Below are 19,289 nucleotides of genomic sequence, written 5' to 3' on the forward strand. Positions count from 1 at the left end.
ATATATATATATATATATATATTGAGATATTTAATTTAAAGACACTTTAATTTTTAAATAATTATTTTATGATATACTTATGAGAGTATTTTAATTTATTTAAATATTTAATTAATATAAAGTAAATAGACATATATCAATATAATAAATAACACAAACTACTTCAATGTAAGTGAGATTCAGGTCTTTCATCCCTCAGAAACATGTACTTGAATTTCACAGCACCATTATTCTGGCAACACAGTAGTACAAATACAATTCAGCTTTAAACGTGTTTGATTTGATTGCAATCTACCATCCTCCTCACTAAACACCATCAAAGTCCCAGAACCTCTAGCATTAAAAAAAATGGTAAGAGGGACTTCCAACTGGTTGAATCAAGTTCTCTTCCAGCTATTATGTGTCCAGGCTGCGGCTACTCGCCGGGTAAGCAGTACAGCTGCCTGATATTTCCTGATGCTGTCAAGTCATATAAAGTTGCATCACATTTATCGTATGACTGCAAGGAAAGTAAATAAAAATGTGGCTATATTGTAACAGATTTTACCATATAACCAATCTTTAAAACACGAGTGGATAGCACTAGATAGTTCTCGTTTACGGCTCTCTTCAAGTTGAGTTTCCCTCAAGATTTGCTTGACTTCTTCCAAATTTTTGTGCTGAGGTTCAAGAAACAAGTAAACAATCATTTTGAAATTTGAGTTTATAAAATAGCTCAAAAAGAACCAGAGTAAAGGAGTGCGTGAAATTGTATCCATAGGTGTCATCTGCTCATCTCAGCACTTGAACATACATTTTTCTGTTGTGATGCAAGATAGGCATCAGGCAAAGGGAATGGATTGTCTTTTGTAGAACCAGGTTGTTCACTTCCCAAACAGTTTGGTATCTGTGTGTGTCAACAAATCGTACATTAATTGCATCAACATAGGAACTTAAAATAAAAACATGGAAAATATAGACAGCCAAAAAGAATAAAAGTGTGATCCATTTACAGAATTTGATTACGCATAGAAAACCAATTAATGCGCATACCACAAAATTAGTATACTGATCTGGGTCAAGGCGGATGGCAGATTCGGCTTGAACATCTGCAACACCAGCTGGATGGGATAATGAGTCGTGTGGATCCACCACTCCAAGTACCACAGGTTCATCCCACTTGTTGATTTTAGGATCAATTCCAACTTGATTCATGTGCTCCTCCAATTGTGAGTAGAATGTGTTATATGGTGCTACCTGTTTTTAGTTAAACAGAAAAAGAAGAAAAAAAATCTGTGTGAAAATGTTTGGGAACAAGAAGGAAAGGAATAACTTAAAACTCATTTCGAAGGTTAACAAGATGCATGAATATAAGCAAATTCCATGCACTATGAAAGTATAAACACTTGCAAACAGGATTATTAACCCAGAGAATTATAACTCAAAATGGATATGGTGATTACAGAACAATCAGTAAATTTAAGTAACAAAAGAAATGGAAACCCACCTGCAACTTATGATTATCTCCAACAACAAGGGGTTGCTGGTTTACCCCTAAGAAGAACAGACATTCACGGCAATTCACTATGCAGATGCGTTTTGCAGCAGTGATTAGATGAACGCGTTCACAATGTTCAACTCTGACGGCCTATTAGGTGCAATGAAGCAGGAATAAGAAGTATTTGATGTTAACATTTGATATACTCAGTTAAAAGAAATCAACAAGTAAATGATATGGAAACGAGTATCATAAACATACATGCATAGGCAATGAAGTTATTGATAATGTCTAGCACACATTATGATAGATCATAGACAAGGTAATAGCTAGAGTAACCATCTTGGCACAATGCTATTTATTTGAAGACTCTATCAACACCAGAACTACATCTACATGCAAGAAGAATCATATTAATAGATTCAACCATGCAGTACCTTCCCAATGGCTCCCAGAACAATTGTGGCATCAGAGCATCCATAGACCGTGGCATATTTTAGTGATGCCAATATGTAAATTGCTGATTCGTGGCAATTTACAACCTGAGAATAACAGATACTACATAGTTATTAGGTGCATGGTGAATGAAAAATTTGTAAATGAGGAGCAAGATGCTTGATTTATCAAAGCAAGGACCACTAAGGCGAAAAAATTGAAGAAACATTTATCAGTATCATCAAATATATACTTATAATGACTTGTCATTTTTCCTATCTACCAAGATGACTTTCCACAAACAATAGAATTTGACAATTACAATGCAGTTACTTTAAATTTCAGATAATTTACTCAACAAATCTAGAGAATCTCAATATCCCATGATTAAAAAAGTCAAATGACCAGAATTTAACACGCAAATAAATTTGATGGAAATCTTGGCAATGTTTCAACCAAAATTGTGAGAGAATTAAAAGGAATGTGAGATGCAACAATGGCTGCTTTTCACCTTCACAGATGTGCTCTTGAGATCAGATGCTTGTTTTACAACTGATGATTTGGAGACCCCCTCGATGAAACTTGGACCTCGAGGACTGCTAGAGGGCTTTGCTGAACTTGTATTGATATCAGCCATCGGAACATCCTGGTCAGAAAAACTGTTGGGCACATTTTCTTTTGGAGATACTCTATCAGCAATGTGTTCCAGAGTAGTAGATATATTTTGAAGAAGCCAGTCAAGAACTTGTGATGCAGGGACAGGAACATCAGGCATGTCAGGATCCGAATTCGCAAAAAATGGACTATTCTGGCACAAGGGAATTCTCTCGGATCCCTTTTCACCAAAATTAATCATAAATCCAAGATGCTCAAATCTATCCATAGATAGAACCTGGAACAAAAGAATACTCAGAGTTATAGTATACAGCTCAAGAAAACATGCCAACTAAAACATGAATTACAAGTTTTATTAGACCATAACCATATGAACAAAACCATCCAGTAAAACAGAATGTGGTAAGGACAACAGATGATGGCGCCATCTCAACATAATTATTTACCAGCGAATTCAACATTAACACAAAATAAGCCAATGGACATACCATTGATTCATCATCTTCCCCTTCCACAGAGTCAGCCAAAAGGGATAAAATATTGCCTAGGTGTTTTTGCAAATACAATAGCTGATGAGCTTCTTCATCAGCTTGTGATGGCATAAACCTTCGACTATTGCTGCGTACTAACTGTCATATGTATAATCATACATATAAATAATGATAATAAATTAACAATTATATGTTAATGACATGTACAACGAAAGTCATCATCTCTTAACTGCGGGACCATAGGAAATTAAGATCAACTGATATTAACACAAATCATAAGTAAAGTGAATAATCGCATATATAAATAAGCCACATGTCCAAAATATAACTCCATGCTCACTTCTCAATAAATTCACAACACCACCTAAAGTCGATACATTTCAATCCAAAATGCATTTCTAATGCATCACCAACAATATCAGGCATCACATGCTTACACACACCCAAAAACAACATCAACAAAAACATAAAATCACTTTCATATCTCAACAACCAGCTTCAACCAATAAATATTTCACCCACATTGCACATCAAACAAACAAAATAAAATTAGAAAAAATTAACACCTGCAATGGTGAGAGAGCAGATAAAAACCCATCAAAAGCCGACGTTGAAGGCCACACATCAGCAACTGCCGCGGAGTCCTTGTGCCCTTTAGGCAGCAACCTCTTATAACTCTGTATATACAAGAAAACCAACAAATCAAACACATCAACGCCGACTTCATCGATATCTTTTGGGACCCTAGCATTCACCAAAGGATCGGAATCTTTGTGGAGAACAGAGGATAGGGTTTCTAGCAGAAGCCGCGCGTGATCTATGGGAACCTGCAACACTCGGGATAGCGTTTCCAAGCTGACTCGGTAATTAGAATCCGACGAGAGGAGAACAGATTTGATTTGGGATAGCGTCTGCGTGCCATCGGTGAATATAAGTTTGGGAATGGGGAGAAGTCCGTGCTCGAATGGCTCGCGGCGGGGGTGGAGATAGTACGTGGGAGCTACGGGCGTGGACGGTGGTTGCTCCGGTTGAGGTTCGGTGGCGGAATCCATCATCGAGGTGGCGCGTGAATCAGTAGGGGCATAAATGGAACTTTAACTGTGGAATGTTCAGGATGAAGGAAATTATTGCACTCAGAACGTCCAGTTGGAAGGCTAAGGCCATCTACAACCCATGTTCTCTATTTTTTATCTTCTATCCTTCAAAATAGAGATTCGTGATCTCTATTTTTAAAAAACTTCTCCAACTCATATCCTCTAAAAATATTACAAAATACTCCATTTCTTTTTTTTCATTTTCAAAAACACACACATATAATTATATAATTACATGATGTATTATATAACCGAATTTAATTAATTCGATAAACATAATACAATAAAACATGTATTAAACTCAATTTATTTAAAATAATACATTTTTTTGACAAGACAAACATAAACGACAAGATACAACATTCATAATATAAACATAAAATATAAATCACGACAAACATAAACGACACATATGGTTTAAAGAATAACACATAAATTGACCTTAAAAATACTAATATTCCGAAGTATTGTACTCCTCCCACAAATGGTCAATAATAAAACAATTAAAATAAATTAACTAAGTATAAAAATTATTTAACATTAAAATTAATTAAATAAATAATTTGAAATATAATAATATAAAATGGAGCAAAACAAATGCATAAAAATACAAAAGGACTATTTTTCAATTGTTATGATGACATTTCAGTAATTTGATGGAATCTCCATATTGATCTTCAAATGAATAGTGATCCTCCAAAAACGGAGGATCACTATTGCAATCTCCAAAATGGAGATTGCATTTGGAGTTGGGTTGGAGCACCAATCCATACTCTATTTTGGAGATCCAAAATAGAGATGGGTTGAAGATGCTCTAACATAAGGCAATGGACGTAAATATCGGTCCGGACCCGGCCCGAATTAATCAGCGACCACGCGATAAATGTGTTCTCTAGAAAAATTATATAATAAAATTGTCTTTTTTATATAATTTAAAGTGTAAATTATTACTTTTTGAAATTAAAATTATAAAAAAGCAAATAAAATAAAAAATATAATATATATAATTGGAAGGAAGAGAACATTTTGTTAATTATAAAATATTTTAATTACTATACCAAAATTAATTAGTAAATGAAGTTTAATTTTAATAAATAGTATATATAATATATTATATTATGTGTTTTTTTATAGATAATATATTTTTATTTTTTACATAATTATTTTAGTTATGATTTTTCACATGTAAAATTATAGATAAACAAATTTTAACTCCTATGAGTTTGTCGAGAAAAAAAATGGTAAATATTTTAGATTAATGTAATCGCGTGTAAATTATGTCGGCTCAGATAAATTATATTAATAAAAAAAAGAAAATTAATAAAAAAATAGATATTCTTATAATTGATTAACCTAGGAGAACTCGAAATGTTTGGATGTATGTACAGGCCAGCCGAAATGTCGATAACAGAAATCAAACGGACAAAGAGGAGTTAAGGAAGAACACTGCAAATCGAAAATAACAAATAAGGCAAAGATACATCATAAGATTCAGACAAAGTTGGAAACTTCTCTATAACATGCTATCAGCTCGAGCCGGTAATCGCCTGAAGAAATTGCTGGGGACGGAGGGCATCTTGCTTCGAAATCTGGGGTGCCGAAGCATAAACAAGCCCGCTAACAGAATCACGATCTTGAATGGAGTTATATACAGAGCAACGGCCGCACAGAGACAGAAAACCACGAATATGCTCGTCGCTCTCGGGTCCCTCCAGCCCAGCAGCGTATGAAACCTTTCCCCCTGTGTTGCCATGTCTCCCACAACCGTCTGTATCCTCCCCGCCACGCTTCTGAGCCTATCGTACCTCATCCGGATGATATCTTGAGGTTTAGACGTGGGGAACGTGTCGAATTCCTCGTCTAGTTCATCTGGGTGCACCGCTTCTGCCCAAGATATTTTTGTGTCCATGTGTGGTGGGTTTCTTGGTTTGTGTCTGAAGTTCCAAAGTCCGATTAGAAACATGTAGAGGAATGTCGTGGGAAGGATTAGTTCGGGGTAGCAGATCAGTATGCAGAAGAGGATGTGGACTAAAATGGTGGTGATTGGGTTCTTCCATTGGCAGACCTCGACAAGCCATTTGCTTATGGAGATGAAGCCCGTAAAGAGCGAGACGATTCGAAAAAAATTGGCCTTGCTTCTGCGCATGCTCCACATATGAGAATCCACGTCTATCATGTATTCAACCACTTCTTTTCTCAGTGGTGGCTCAGCTCTTCCGAGTCTTGATGCCACAATGTTCATTGCTTGATACCTTAAGCTGTCTAATTGGCTGACTGTGAATGGATGCAGGTAGTGCATTTTGGGGAGTAATGGCCGGCTGTAAAGGTACACCAGGTGTGCTAATGAGAGGCAAGTGAATCGAAACGCTAACTGGAGTTCGCCTGTTTTCTTCAAACCAGATGATTGCAGCACAAGGAGTGGGTAAGAATGGGTGTAGATCCTATCAGTTTCTAATGTCGAGAGCCGGATTCTTACTTTACCTATTCTTGAATCTCTTCCGGAAGCATTGCCGGCTGCTGGTTTCTCCTTCCCTCCCAAGTGGCAGTTGTCAAAAACTCCAATTGTGATCACCGTGCAGGGATCATACACCTCCCACGTGTACTGCTCATTCCATTTGGGGCTCATGCTATCTACTATGGTTCGAGTTCTTACCCACTTCTGCCCGTATTTAGCTACGCAGTAAGCATCTGTAGTACCTCTTCCATCTCGCGTTTTCATCGGTAGAAGCCCTTGTGCACTCAAGAGCCCTACTTCAAGAATCCCAATTGGCTGCTTCCACAGTTGCCTAGCAGTAGGCTTTTGATCACTGATATACATAGTGGACTCATCTAGTACATGGTATCCACCTTCAAGACAGGCTCTCAAATGAAGCCTTGTTGAAAATTTTAGCTCTTTTCTTCTATCTCCCTCCAAAACACCGAACCCAAACTTCTCAAGATCGAACCAACGAGAATGCACAGGCCTGTGATCCAAACGCCTCTCGAAGATGGTTAATGGCAAGCTTACCTTCCCAACAAGCTCATCTTTAGATGCGGTCAGCTTATTTTCGATAGTGAGGAATAGTTGCTCTTCGAAAGGCTCAGCAGCAACAAAGATCAAATCTTCATTCCAAAACGGATTAGTGGTTCTACTTGGGCAGAGCTTAGTCTTGAGTATCTGGTTCCCAACATGAGCTTTAACAAACACCTGTGGGAGCTGGCTTTTGTCTTCTGATTCCACGTCCTGTGCTTCAATCACATTAACACGTAAGTACCACAGTTTAGGTGAGACATACACCTTTGATCTTACACTGAAAACACCTTCTCCTTCCACTAAAGCAGCATCTGAATGCCAAGATTCAGGAAAAGCTTCATCAGCTTGCGTCCCCATCCAAACTGCCACCATAACTTCCCCTTTCAATTTATTTTCGCCCCGACGATCTTCGAGGCGATACCATTGAGGGGCTAAAGGACTATCTGGTGGAACTCTTGTGGGCACTTCATTCATATCAAACACAACTTTTCCAAGATAATCATCCCTTGTTACCATCTCTTTGTCTCTAACAAACACTTCAAGAACAGAGGACTGAATCTTCTCTTTCGAGAATGCGAACACTTGATTCCACTCCGGGTTCGTTTTCTTCTCAAATCTCTGAGTTTTACCCTTGTAGTTCCCTAGCTTCACCTCCACATAAGGATCACAGTTTCCTGTCACAGGGTTTGGAGGGAGGTCTCGAGCTTTCACCACGCGAACATATAGATAATACATTTGCTCGACAAGATCATACGTACTCGTAACTCTGTCACTACTAATCCACCCTCCACCACCTCGAGCTCCTCCATAAGGCCACCGCTCGCCTAACTGTGGCTTTGTTTCTTTAATCTTGTATTCATCTTGAGGAGGGTTTGAAGGTGCACGAGTGTTCATCACGTAAATCAAATATCTTGATGTTTTTTCGGTTTGGGAAAGAATTTATCTATATTGAGTTTGGTTCTTCGAACTTGGATTACTGAAATAATGGATGAAAAACACCCATCAGCTTTAGCTAGACCACATAAGTCTCAACCCAAGAATCCTATTTTTTTAAATGAAGATTTCATCCCCTTTTTGTAAATTTAAACTCTGAAATATGCTTCATCTTCTTTCTCACTGCCTCTGCGTCACCAGCTAATCATATTCTTGATTTTTTTGATGCTTCATTTAACTTAGGTTTGATTAAGGGACCAGGTAGTGTGAAAAGATTAAAAGGGTATGAGCATTTGCTTTGTTTAAGCGCATTTCTTCAAGTTGTCCACTTTACTTATGCTTATAAAACATCAGAAAATCTAGAATATTGGCAACAAAAGCTTCAAATATTCTGCAGTTTATCAAAAGTAGTTCTGATGGCTTATGCATGATGACAAAGGTTGTCTTTTGGACTTGAAAAACCATTTTGGCTTTTTAAAGATTCTTTGATTTGTTTTTTAAAATTTTGAAGCTTATAATCAAGCCCTTCATTGGAAATTTGATAACCTTATTATGTGTAACACTTTTATTATCGCAATCAATATAAGCCCGAGTGAATAGGATTTAAATGTCGCGTAAAGTATACATTTAAAGTAATTTAAGGTCGGCTCTGATATCATATGTCACGTTGTGAAACCCGATAATTATTTGGAGGTGAAGGGCATGACGACGACTCGTGTAACTAGAAATTCGATTCGTTCGCCATGAGTGCATTAGAAATAAGAAGATTGAAGGGTTAAATTCCAAGAGATGACTAAACTAGGCATGATGAAGCTTTAGAGAAGGGGTGACAACATGCATGATTCTTGGCAATAAAGATGCTTTTAGACTTTATTCCTCTTTTGTTTACTTAAGCTTTGAGGTGTCAATATTAATACTTTCTTCATCAAAAGATTAAATGCGATTCCATTTGTTTTACTTTAGAGAAAACACCTTACCTTTTTAATATACGTGAATTCATTCAAAGTTAAAATATTTAACCCATAGAATTTTTACATATAATATTGTAATAAAATTAGAAAAACCAGTTAACAAAATATTTTTGTAATCTAAAATATTCTTTGAATAGCATTTTTGTAGCACGAAAATAAAGGGTTTACATGGCTATTACTTGTACATATTTTTTGAAATAATCTATTGAGGAATATATTCTCACACTTTGCTCATCCATTGGAAAGATGCTCTTAAAATCAAAGTTAGGTTGACAAAAGAAAAGGTCAAAATCAGGATTTTTACTATGTTTAATCTAAAACTTTATTTATCCCCACCACAAGTAAATGTCTTCTTTTGGCATTTATTGATTTATGTTTCTAACAATAAATTTATGAAACTTATATTACGAGATGGATGTTTATTTATTTTTTTAATTTTGTATTTGGATACATGGAAGAATTTGGATGGATTTAATTTCCAAAGAAGAAATGTGAAAATGTTAAATTTGTAGAAAAAACAATTCAAAATCTTTGCAAGATAACCAATTATGTCAATGAACACCTTCAAAAGTCACATAGATGAAACGGGAATAGGTTGGAACCTAGCCACAGGAAAGCAAACCAAAGGATTAGCCCTTGGCAGTGTTATTCCAATCCCTTCCTCCATATCCACAATCCCATTTCCTCCCTCAACCCTCCACTCGAAACACTGGATCATGGCGGCTAAGGTTGTCTGAACGATCTGCAATGCCAATGAAGATCCGGGGCATCCTCTTCGCCCGCTCCCGAACGGCAAAAGATGGTAGTTTTGTCCCCTCACATCCAGCTGCCCTTTCACACTTCCATCATCATTCAAGAATCGATCGGGCCTGAATTCAAGTGCGTTTTCCCAATGGCTACCATCCCTTCCAATAGCCCAAACATTGACAAATAGTCTAGTTTTAGATGGGATGTGGTAATTTCCAATGGTGCAGTCTTTGCTCGATTCTCTGATGATTAATGGGGCAGTGGGGTGGAGCCTTAGTGTTTCTTTTATGATGGCTTGGATGTATGGAAGGTTTGGGATATCGGATTCTTCAACGACCTTGTTGTGTCCTACGATGCTGTCGATTTCTTGAACTGCCTTTTGCATAATGTTTGGATGGTTGATTAGCTCTGACAATGCCCACTCCACTGTGATTGCTGATGAATCTGTTCCGGCGGCGAATATGTCCCTGATACATGTACAAAAACAACGTATAGTTCTGTTAAAAATGACTTGAGTTTCTTCACAATAATGTCACAAAACTTGTTCATGAATATGCTGGTAAAAACATTATAAAGCCATGTTTGTTACCAAGATAAAAGCCTTTATATTTTCCCTTGTTAGCTTGATTTCTGAGCCTTTATCTTCGGATATATCAAGTAAAATGTGAAGGAAATCCTTCACAATCCCCACTTCCCCTGTTTGCTTCACTGATCTTCTTGCTTCTTGATGTTCGTCTATAATCTTCTCCATCAACTCATCAAACTTGTCGCGGACGTCTTTCAAACGCTTACCAAATCCCTGTAAGTCCAAGTTTTTGCAGAACCAAATATAATCTGATAGATTAAATTTTCCTGTAAGTTCAGCAGTTTCTTGAATCAGTTTCCTGACTTCCCCTGCTCCACTTTCGTCCCTCGAACATCTTTGGCTCATCGTCATTCTAGATATCGAATTGTTTGTCATTCTGATAAGCTCCTTCCCAACCTCAACAGAAGTACCAGACTCGGCCTTCTTCAAAAAAAGTTCGACAAGATTCCTCATTTCGCTACGCCTAGTCGGCATCATCGAGTCTAACGTCTGGCCTCCAAGAAGTCCAGACATGCACAGTTTCTTGATGAACTTCCAATACGGTCCATAAGGAGCAAATGAGAAATCTTGAGAACCGTAAGTTAAGTAATCCGTGGCAGCTGTTTGGGGTCGATCCGAGAAAGAGCCTTCGTGTGTTTTGAGAACTTCTCTCGCCGTTTCCGGTGATGAAGCAACTAAACAAGGAACTGAACCAAGGTATATGTGAATCAAGGGTCCATATTGAGACGCAAGTTTGGCTAGAGCTTGATGAGGTATGGGAGCTAAGAGATGGAGGTGTCCAATGATCGGTAAGGCTAGAGGGCTACGGGGAAGGCATTTGGAAGAGTGTTTATTCAACGTAGCTCGAACAAGTATCATAGAAATGAGCCAAACGAGGAAAAGACCAATATATTCCCAGATTTCGGCCATGAATTTTAAACTCAGAATTATGAGTATAACTTGATATACATCATAGATTCTTGTATATTAGGAGTTTGATGCACCATGAGTTCGTAAAATTCTTTAGCAGACTCAAGATTTTTATATGTTGTTTTCATTCAACTTCATTGATCATCGGTGTCTGAAAGTGTTTAACATGTAGTTCCCTTTCCCTGTAATGACAGTTAAGTTTAGCATATAATTATATGGATTTAGGCTTAGTTTATTCAGCTTTCTTAACCAGTTGCATCCATTATTCTTGGCATTTTGAATATTTTTATTGGGTAGTTCCAACGTCCAAGCAAAGTTTGATCGAAAACAACACATAGACTTCTTTTGAATATTTTTATTAGGGTAGTTCCAACTTCATTGAATGAAAACATGTTTTGAACAACTTTTATTACGGTATTTCCAATGTCTAATCAAAGTTTGTTGTTATGAACTCAAGAAAGTTACATTATCAATAAACAAATCTTTTGGGACGATATCTCTATTGGTTTATAATATAATCTTCTTCACTTTAATTAATTATAATTTATTCTTTATTTATTTAGTGGGGTGTATTCAATTAAGAGTTTTGATAAATTTTAATGATTTTTTCAAATGATAGACTTTTAATGATTTTTTCAAATGATAGACTTTTATGGATTTGATAGATTTTTATTGACTCTTACATAATCTCACATATTTACTAAGCAGATTTATGTGGATTTATGTAGACTTTTTCGCAAAATTTTTATAGACTTTTGTGGACTTTTTTTTATAAAATTTTATAAATTTTGTATTTAATTATAACATATTATTTTTTTATTAATTTCTTTGAACCAATAATTAATTGACATATATAAAATATTCCGTTTGAAATTATTTTCAATATTTATATTAGTAAATAAATTTACTTATTTAAAAGTTAAATCATTTAATCATTACATATATATATATATATATATGAGTTTGTATGCATGTTTGTAAATTTTTTAAAATACATCAATTGATTAACATGTAACCTTGTTTTTAAATTGATAATATACAAGTAAAAATAATATTATTTGGTATTGTGTGAATATAATTTTGCATAAAAATATCATAACTTACATATTAATTGAAAATGCTAAAATGAATTTAAAAAATCATGGTAGTTACGAGACTATTCATGTAACGACCATGGGCTATCCCGATCTTGGGCTCCCTCGTGGGCCTTGTCCCGTCTTGGGTTCCCTCTGGGGCCTTTTCCCTCACGGGCTTTCCACATGTTTCATTACTCATGGATATGATACAGATACAGATACAGATACAGACAAACAGATATATAGAGGATAGGACAAAAAAAGGTGTCCAAAATTTGTAAAAAGAAATTCAGAATTTTGTATAAATGATTGAAAATTAGAATAGTTTGGATTTATTTATAAAGGCAAACTGTACTTTTATAAATCTCACTATATTTAATTTATTTTATAAGCTTAAAAAATTATTTTTCCTTAATTTTAATTTGTAGTAAGGTATTTATAAAATATGAAAGATATGTCAAAAGTCTAAAAATTAAAAGTTAAAAAAAATTTGATAGAGAGGGGAGAAGCCAAAAACCTAAACTTCATTAATAAATTAATTAATTAATTACCGAAAGTTAAAAAAAGGTTTGAGATGAGAAGTGAACTAGGAATTTTAAATAAATTAAACATGTTTGTAAATTTTTTAAAATACATCAATTGATTAACATGTAACCTTGTTTTTAAATTGATAATATACAAGTAAAAATAATATTATTTGGTATTGTGTGAATATAATTTTGCATGAAAATATCATAACTTACATATTAATTGAAAATGCTAAAATGAATTTAAAAAATCATGGTAGTTACGAGACTATTCATGTAACGATCATGGGCTATCCCGATCTTGGGCTCCCTCGTGGGCCTTGTCCCGTCTTGGGTTCCCTCTGGGCCTTTTCCCTCACGGGCTTTCCACATGTTTCATTACTCATAGATATGATACAGATACAGATACAGATACAGACAAACAGATATTTAGAGGATAGGACAAAAAAAGGTGTCCAAAATTTGTAAAAAGAAATTCAGAATTTTGTATAAATGATTGAAAATTAGAATAGTTTGGATTTATTTATAAAGGCAAACTGTACTTTTATAAATCTCACTATATTTAATTTATTTTATAAGCTTAAAAAATTATTTTTCCTTAATTTTAATTTGTAGTAAGGTATTTATAAAATATGAAAGATATGTCAAAAGTCTAAAAATTAAAAGTTAAAAAAAATTTGACAGAGAGGGGAGAAGCCAAAAACCTAAACTTCATTAATAAATAAATTAATTAATTAATTACCGAAAGTTAAAAAAAGGTTTGAGATGAGAAGTGAACTAGGAATTTTAAATAAATTAAATTTTGTTAAAGTTATAAAAAAACATTATATATTAAACAAAAATGTTAGAATATTAGATGTGTGTGTGTGTGTATAGAGATAGCATATGTAATAAAAAGAGTTAATTGTGAACCTATCACATAATTATTAGCAAAAAGCAACATTGATGAACTTGAATAATAATAATAATAATAATAATAATAATAATAAAAAGTGAGCATTATTGTCATTGGACTATTGAAATAATCAAGCATTCGAAAGCGGTTCGGTCGACCCTACCTCTGCGGGCACTGCCTGCAGGGATCGATCCAACGGCTCGAATTTTTTCGAGCCAATTTTTTTTTTTTTTTACAGGGAGGTGGGCCCGAATCACTCATGTGGAGTGATCCGGGCCGTTCATTGCACGTGCAGGCAATAGATTGAAACAAACCTTCGAAAGCCCATAGTACCAATCCCTATGCCTTTGCACATTAATGATGCTTTGAACCTACACAGTAGAATTTAACAAGAAACTCAATTATTTCCTATCAGATTGAATATCGATGATTCAATGTGGCATAGACCACAAATAAACACACGATAAAATTGGATAACATACCAAAACATGAACCTGCTGTAGAAGCACTTCAAATTTAATATCAACCTTTAAAGTTTTCTTCAGGTTTCCAAGTAGTGGGTGTAAGGACCGTGTATCGTATTATCGTAAATCCTATGTTGATTATCGATAATTTATGAAATTGTCATGTGATTATGTATATTAGATATTTCATGACAATGAAAAATGAGAAAATAAGTGTTAATAATGAAATATTGCACTAGATATTGATTAATTAATAGAATTAAAGTTGTAAGAGTTTGAGTGGAGAAGCCGGACGCCAATACATTATAAGACCAATAATTTTGGACAGAACGTATGGCGCCCGGACGGTAGGAAATGACCGCCCGAGCGCCAGTGTAGCACAAAATTGTGCTCAGACAGAACTTTCCGCGCCCGAGCAGTAGTTTTGACCGCCCGAGCGCGGTGCAAGTGCACTCGGGGGCATGAGCGCGAGAATTCTACCGCCCGAGCGCGGTGTAAGTCACTCGGGGACAGAATGTCTCGCGCTCGAGCGCGAGAATTCTACCGCCCGAGCGCGAGATCGGTGGAGATAAGATTAAGCTTTTTTGTTCATTTCTTCCTTCACCTTCCGTTAGCGGCTTCGAGAGATAAAGTTGGGAAATCAATATCTTCTGTCCGAATCGACTTCGAAACGTTATCTAAACGCGAAACAAATTATATATTTGGAATCCTAGCGTCGAGAGCTTCCTTTTGAGGTAAATTTCTTCTAGTTTCAGCAGCTCTAAATATGAAAGTGCTGGAATAGCATGTATTTGAAGTCGAGATTCCTGTATGTGGTAGAATAATCGACAAGAAACTAAGTTTTGAAGTCGGAATTGAATTATGTTATGAATTGGATTTGATATAAATTTTCAAAGTTTCAAAAGATATTTGAAACTCATATTATTGATTTTGGATCATGTTATTGATTGAAATGAATGTGTTATTGATGTAGATAGTTTATTATACTGATATCTTCAAGCTACATCAACTGAAACGAAGAATTGAGGAATGTTGCGACCGGGTAACATACGACAGGTATCTGTATTATATGATATATGTTTGATTGATTGGAATGAGAATACATGTCTATATGCCTTATTTGTTGAGTTTATGTGGCATACATGACATTATGATTTGAATATCGATGTATAAAATAAATGTTTTGTTAACACACATCGTTTGATGCATACATCGATACATGACATGCACGTTGAGCTATGATACTTGGATACCCTGATATGATTTGATTGGATTCTGGGGTTTGTGAACACAATGCTATGTTTGATATTACATTACCCTTAAAGCATAGACATTAGTGGCCCCGATGATTGATTGAGATTTGGGATTTGATGGCGCTTTGTCGACGCTATCATACTAGTATCCCTTATTGAGGCCGGTGTGCCAGCTCGAGTATTGATTTGATAGCGATTCGTTTGATTCTGACATGTGCTCAGTGGATGGGCATTTGACTTGATACCTCTACGACATACATGCATTGCATATCATATATCATCGTGTAGATATCTATTATATATATGATGGTTGTTCCATACGGAGCTTTGCTCACCCCCAAGGGGGGCCGTTGTTGTCTTTGTAGTGTGGACAATGGCAGGTACTCCAAGATATCAGGAGGCCAGAGAGGGTACTTCTGGAGGGAGTCACTGTTGAGCTGAGGATTTTATGTTTTGTTCCCAGTATATATATATATATATATATACCGAAGCATGTCCCGAGGATATGAGTTGTTTGTATATGATTGGTTTTGATTATGTGTGGGCTAGTTTTATGATGTGAGATGAAATACTATTTTTAGTATTCAAATTATAGAAGAAATATTTTGGACTCATTGTAAAGAAAATTTAAACTCGTTTTCCGCTGTAATTAATTAATTAATCCTAATCAGATTGTATTGTAATAACGATTAAGATCTAAAGGCTCTACAATGGATCACGTATCTGCCAAATCCACAGGAACTATCGACCTCTAGGAATCTGCCAAATCCACAGGTTCGAGAAAAAACAGTGGAGAAATAATCTTGCAGAAAGATTCAATGCCACCAGAACCCATCAGAATTTTGAGGGCCCTCAATCAAAATCATGTTCAGAAACTATAGCAGATCAAGCAAATAACAACACTAGTTATCCCAAAATAGCACTGTCATAAATTGTCATCGGTTCCTAGTCTTGCTTATTTTTCACCTAGATGTCAGCATGAAAGCAGTTTGTATTATTACATTGGAGAGAAGCTATGTTCAAATCAATACAGATAGTTTGATCCTCAGGAAAAAAAACAAGAATGAGTAATACGAGTGCGAGTTTATCATCAAGTGATGATCAATACAACAAAGAAGTGGATCATCAAGAGATGATCATCCCTACCACGCATGCCAGTAGTCCAGAGTCCTTTGACATCCCCAAAACACCACCAGGTCTCAACCTTGATTGAGGTCACAAAGAATGATAAACAAACAGTTGAGATCACCGCATTGACATCAACGTCCGAACTCTTTTTTCCCTCTCAACTTTTTTGGCAGTAGGAGTCCTCTTCAGCTTACGCAGCTCATCCATGACCACTTTTTCTACGTTGTCGATGCTGTTTAGAAGCTTTCTCTGTGGGGTTAAGCAAGCTGTTTCTTCAGCACTCTGTCGTGTGATATCAAGCAATATCTTTGGCACTTTCCCGATAGTTGGTGGGCAGTGCTTAATTCCAATTGTTGGGTGTGGAGATGTCATAGAAATATCGTGCTCGAGCTGAGCACCTGATGTAGACACAGAAGGAACACGAACTGTCTGGTCCTGGGGTATAGGACTCTCAGTTAATAGGCCTTCACTTTCTCCCCGACGCAATCTTCTTCCCTCTATTGCCTGAGGAAAGAATCATCTTAACGTAAATTTAAACAAACTGAAAGAGAACAAGTATTTGATAATCGTTACCTGGTCAAGCGAACCTCGATATGAAGTCAAAGACAAAAAATATATCCAACCACTATCCAGCAACAGGTCTATTAATTAAGGTAAAGTTGAAAAGGATGAATATTTAAACATATACCTTATATAAACACTTGATTATCAAGGATGAATATTAACTCAGTGAAACATGGATTCTTACGCTTTTAGAAGAGTTAAGTGAATGACGCTACCGCAACTCAAACACTGAAAGTTTTGAAAGTTGGTACAGAATTAAGTTAGTTATAGGACAAATTAATAAATATTTTAATTTAGAAATATGGATAAAGCATTGACCTGAAACTGAACAAATACAAAATAAAATTTAAGAATTCCATGACAAATCAACATAAAGAAAGATGATACACCCTCACAGAACTAAGAACAAAAATGACAGTGTGATGCTACTTGCTGATAACAACACATGATTCAAAGTAAGTGCAAATAAAAATCCAATTCAAATTTATATTAAACTGATTTGACACTGAAGATTCTACGGACATAGCTCAACGAGGTTTAACATAATCAGATGAAAAAGAAAAGCATAATATGCCGGACTTTATGTTGCCATTTGCCAACAAACTGTAGATAAGAAACATCTATTCCTATGGTGAAACAGAGTCTTGTTCATAATTCCAAATCCATGAGTAATTAATCATAAGTAGCCTCACGCAATAATTAAAGTATTGCCTGAAATATGCCAGCTTAATATTGTTACAAATCAATCTCCTGAATGCATAAATCGAATTATAGGACCGAGTTTATGAATAGTACATAAAAGTGTGTATTCAGGAGACAGGAATTTATTATTGTGAGATCTTTCTGCATTAAAGCATGGCTATGTTTAACAATCAAGCAAATTTGTGCATCACTAATTCGCAAGACATAAGAAATAAAGGCTAAAAGCTTAACTCAGAGATTATATATTAAGACTCAAAAGACCAGAGCAGTGCTTCATCCAAAAGCCCTCGAAGTCCAAATTAATTTACTCCATTTCTCGAAATACATAATCACAAGATGAACTCATTTCCAAGTAAAAAGGGAATTTGTGCATTACCCTCGCTACAGCAGTGATGTCACGAAGAGGTCTTCTTGGATACCAAGCGGGCAAAACGCTACTTCCACGGACACGGTAACCGCCTCGACCACGGCCACTGCCAATCATGGGAGACAAATTTTCACGCCCAAAGACTGATGCAGGTGACCGTAAAAAATAACCGCCTCGCCCGATTCTTGGACTTCCAACAATTCCCCTCCCACGGCCACCACCACCACCAGAAGCCTCTGCCGTTGTCCCAGTCATTGCCATATCTCGCCATCTGAACGGAGTTTCAGCACGCTGCCCCTCGTCAGCATCATCTTGTCGAACAAATATCAGCGAGTCACCTCTCCCACTGCTTCGATTGCCAGTGTTTGAATTTCTTCTTCTGCTGTAATTCGCCACTACGTCATCTTCCCTCGATAATCGATCTCTTGCCTCCGGCATTATATCAACAACCTTCAAACACTTGAACTGAATCAACCATTAAAAAAAACATGAATGCGCCATGAAAATTTTGATGAAGACGATGAAAATTTTATAATCTTCGAAAACCCACATCAATAACATGCTAGAAAAGCTCTGAACACTTAAAATTTGAAATTTCTTGATACCTTAGACAACTATTCTGTGGGGTTTCTTTACGTACTTCTGTGGAATCGAAGGTGCTAAGTAGGAATAACAATGGAGGTGGGTCTGGCGTGGTGTGCGTGGATTTGTAGGGCGATCAGTGAGGGAAAAGGAGAAGAAAAACTGAAAACGGATGGAGCGAGAATGGTGAAATTTGGCAAATTTTCAAAATGAAATTTGGGCGGTATATAATGCAGCAGCTGAAATGTCAGCTGTAGGGTCTGTTTGGATTGGAATCGCTCTCTATTGTTTCTTGTCATAGTGAAAATTTATTTTTATTTTTTACATCTTTAAATATAATTATTATTTTTAATTTTCATTCAAATTAATTATTTCTTATAATAATATATATTATATCCGGGGAAAAAAATTAAACATGTTTATATTTTTCCATATTGAAGTAAATAGTTCGTTTTCTTTT

General features: G+C 35.9%; 4 protein-coding genes across 5 annotated transcripts; all 4 read right to left on the reverse strand.

Moving 5' to 3' along the window:
* Positions 1–154: 154 nt before the first annotated feature.
* Positions 155–4,163, reverse strand: LOC142506233 (uncharacterized). The gene is made up of 9 exons (XM_075619423.1): positions 3,585–4,163; positions 3,016–3,156; positions 2,424–2,804; positions 1,915–2,019; positions 1,487–1,627; positions 1,033–1,236; positions 794–886; positions 548–659; positions 155–459 (listed from the first exon to the last, which is right to left on the reverse strand). Exons 1-9 carry the CDS (start codon positions 4,071–4,073, stop codon positions 416–418), a joined length of 1,710 nt encoding a protein of 569 aa, XP_075475538.1. The 5' UTR covers positions 4,074–4,163; the 3' UTR covers positions 155–415.
* Positions 4,164–5,488: 1,325 nt separating this feature from the next.
* LOC142505456 (FT-interacting protein 1-like) lies at positions 5,489–8,386 on the reverse strand. The gene has a single exon (XM_075618438.1). It carries the CDS (start codon positions 8,017–8,019, stop codon positions 5,626–5,628), a length of 2,394 nt encoding a protein of 797 aa, XP_075474553.1. The 5' UTR covers positions 8,020–8,386; the 3' UTR covers positions 5,489–5,625.
* An 892-nt stretch (positions 8,387–9,278) lies between these two features.
* LOC142505457 (cytochrome P450 93A3-like) lies at positions 9,279–11,457 on the reverse strand. Its single transcript, XM_075618439.1, has 2 exons — positions 10,367–11,457; positions 9,279–10,243 (listed from the first exon to the last, which is right to left on the reverse strand). The coding sequence occupies exons 1-2, from the start codon at positions 11,269–11,271 to the stop codon at positions 9,601–9,603; spliced, it is 1,548 nt and encodes a 515-aa protein (XP_075474554.1). The 5' UTR covers positions 11,272–11,457; the 3' UTR covers positions 9,279–9,600.
* Positions 11,458–16,459: 5,002 nt separating this feature from the next.
* LOC142506239 (protein POLYCHOME-like) lies at positions 16,460–19,030 on the reverse strand. Of its 2 annotated transcripts, none has more exons than XM_075619431.1 (3): positions 18,853–19,030; positions 18,257–18,697; positions 16,460–17,118 (listed from the first exon to the last, which is right to left on the reverse strand). In XM_075619431.1, exons 2-3 carry the CDS (start codon positions 18,683–18,685, stop codon positions 16,732–16,734), a joined length of 816 nt encoding a protein of 271 aa, XP_075475546.1. In that variant the 5' UTR covers positions 18,686–18,697; positions 18,853–19,030; the 3' UTR covers positions 16,460–16,731. The 2 variants fall into 2 exon arrangements, with proteins under 2 accessions (XP_075475546.1, XP_075475545.1); XM_075619430.1 differs by having other exon boundaries at positions 18,257–18,712.
* Between the last annotated feature and the right edge of the window lie 259 nt (positions 19,031–19,289).

The sequence above is a fragment of the Primulina tabacum genome, chromosome 10, assembly GCF_025594145.1.
Source record: "Primulina tabacum isolate GXHZ01 chromosome 10, ASM2559414v2, whole genome shotgun sequence".
Taxonomy (NCBI): Eukaryota; Viridiplantae; Streptophyta; class Magnoliopsida; order Lamiales; family Gesneriaceae; genus Primulina; species Primulina tabacum.

Excerpts from the sequence above, each read along its gene's own strand:
- LOC142506233 (XM_075619423.1), bottom strand. The coding sequence starts at position 4,073 with ATGATGGATTCCGCCACCGAACCTCAACCGGAGCAACCACCGTCCACG. Across the intron at positions 1,237-1,486 it reads GAGATAATCATAAGTTGCAG|GTAGCACCATATAACACATT; the intron begins GTGGGTTTCCAT and ends AACTAAAAACAG. Across the intron at positions 460-547 it reads TTTTAAAGATTGGTTATATG|CATCAGGAAATATCAGGCAG; the intron begins GTAAAATCTGTT and ends ATGACTTGACAG.
- LOC142505456 (XM_075618438.1), bottom strand. The coding sequence starts at position 8,019 with ATGAACACTCGTGCACCTTCAAACCCTCCTCAAGATGAATACAAGATT.
- LOC142505457 (XM_075618439.1), bottom strand. The coding sequence starts at position 11,271 with ATGGCCGAAATCTGGGAATATATTGGTCTTTTCCTCGTTTGGCTCATT. Across the intron at positions 10,244-10,366 it reads AATATAAAGGCTTTTATCTT|GGACATATTCGCCGCCGGAA; the intron begins GGTAACAAACAT and ends TACATGTATCAG.
- LOC142506239 (XM_075619431.1), bottom strand. The coding sequence starts at position 18,685 with ATGCCGGAGGCAAGAGATCGATTATCGAGGGAAGATGACGTAGTGGCG. Across the intron at positions 17,119-18,256 it reads ACATCACTGCTGTAGCGAGG|GCAATAGAGGGAAGAAGATT; the intron begins GTAATGCACAAA and ends TTCTTTCCTCAG.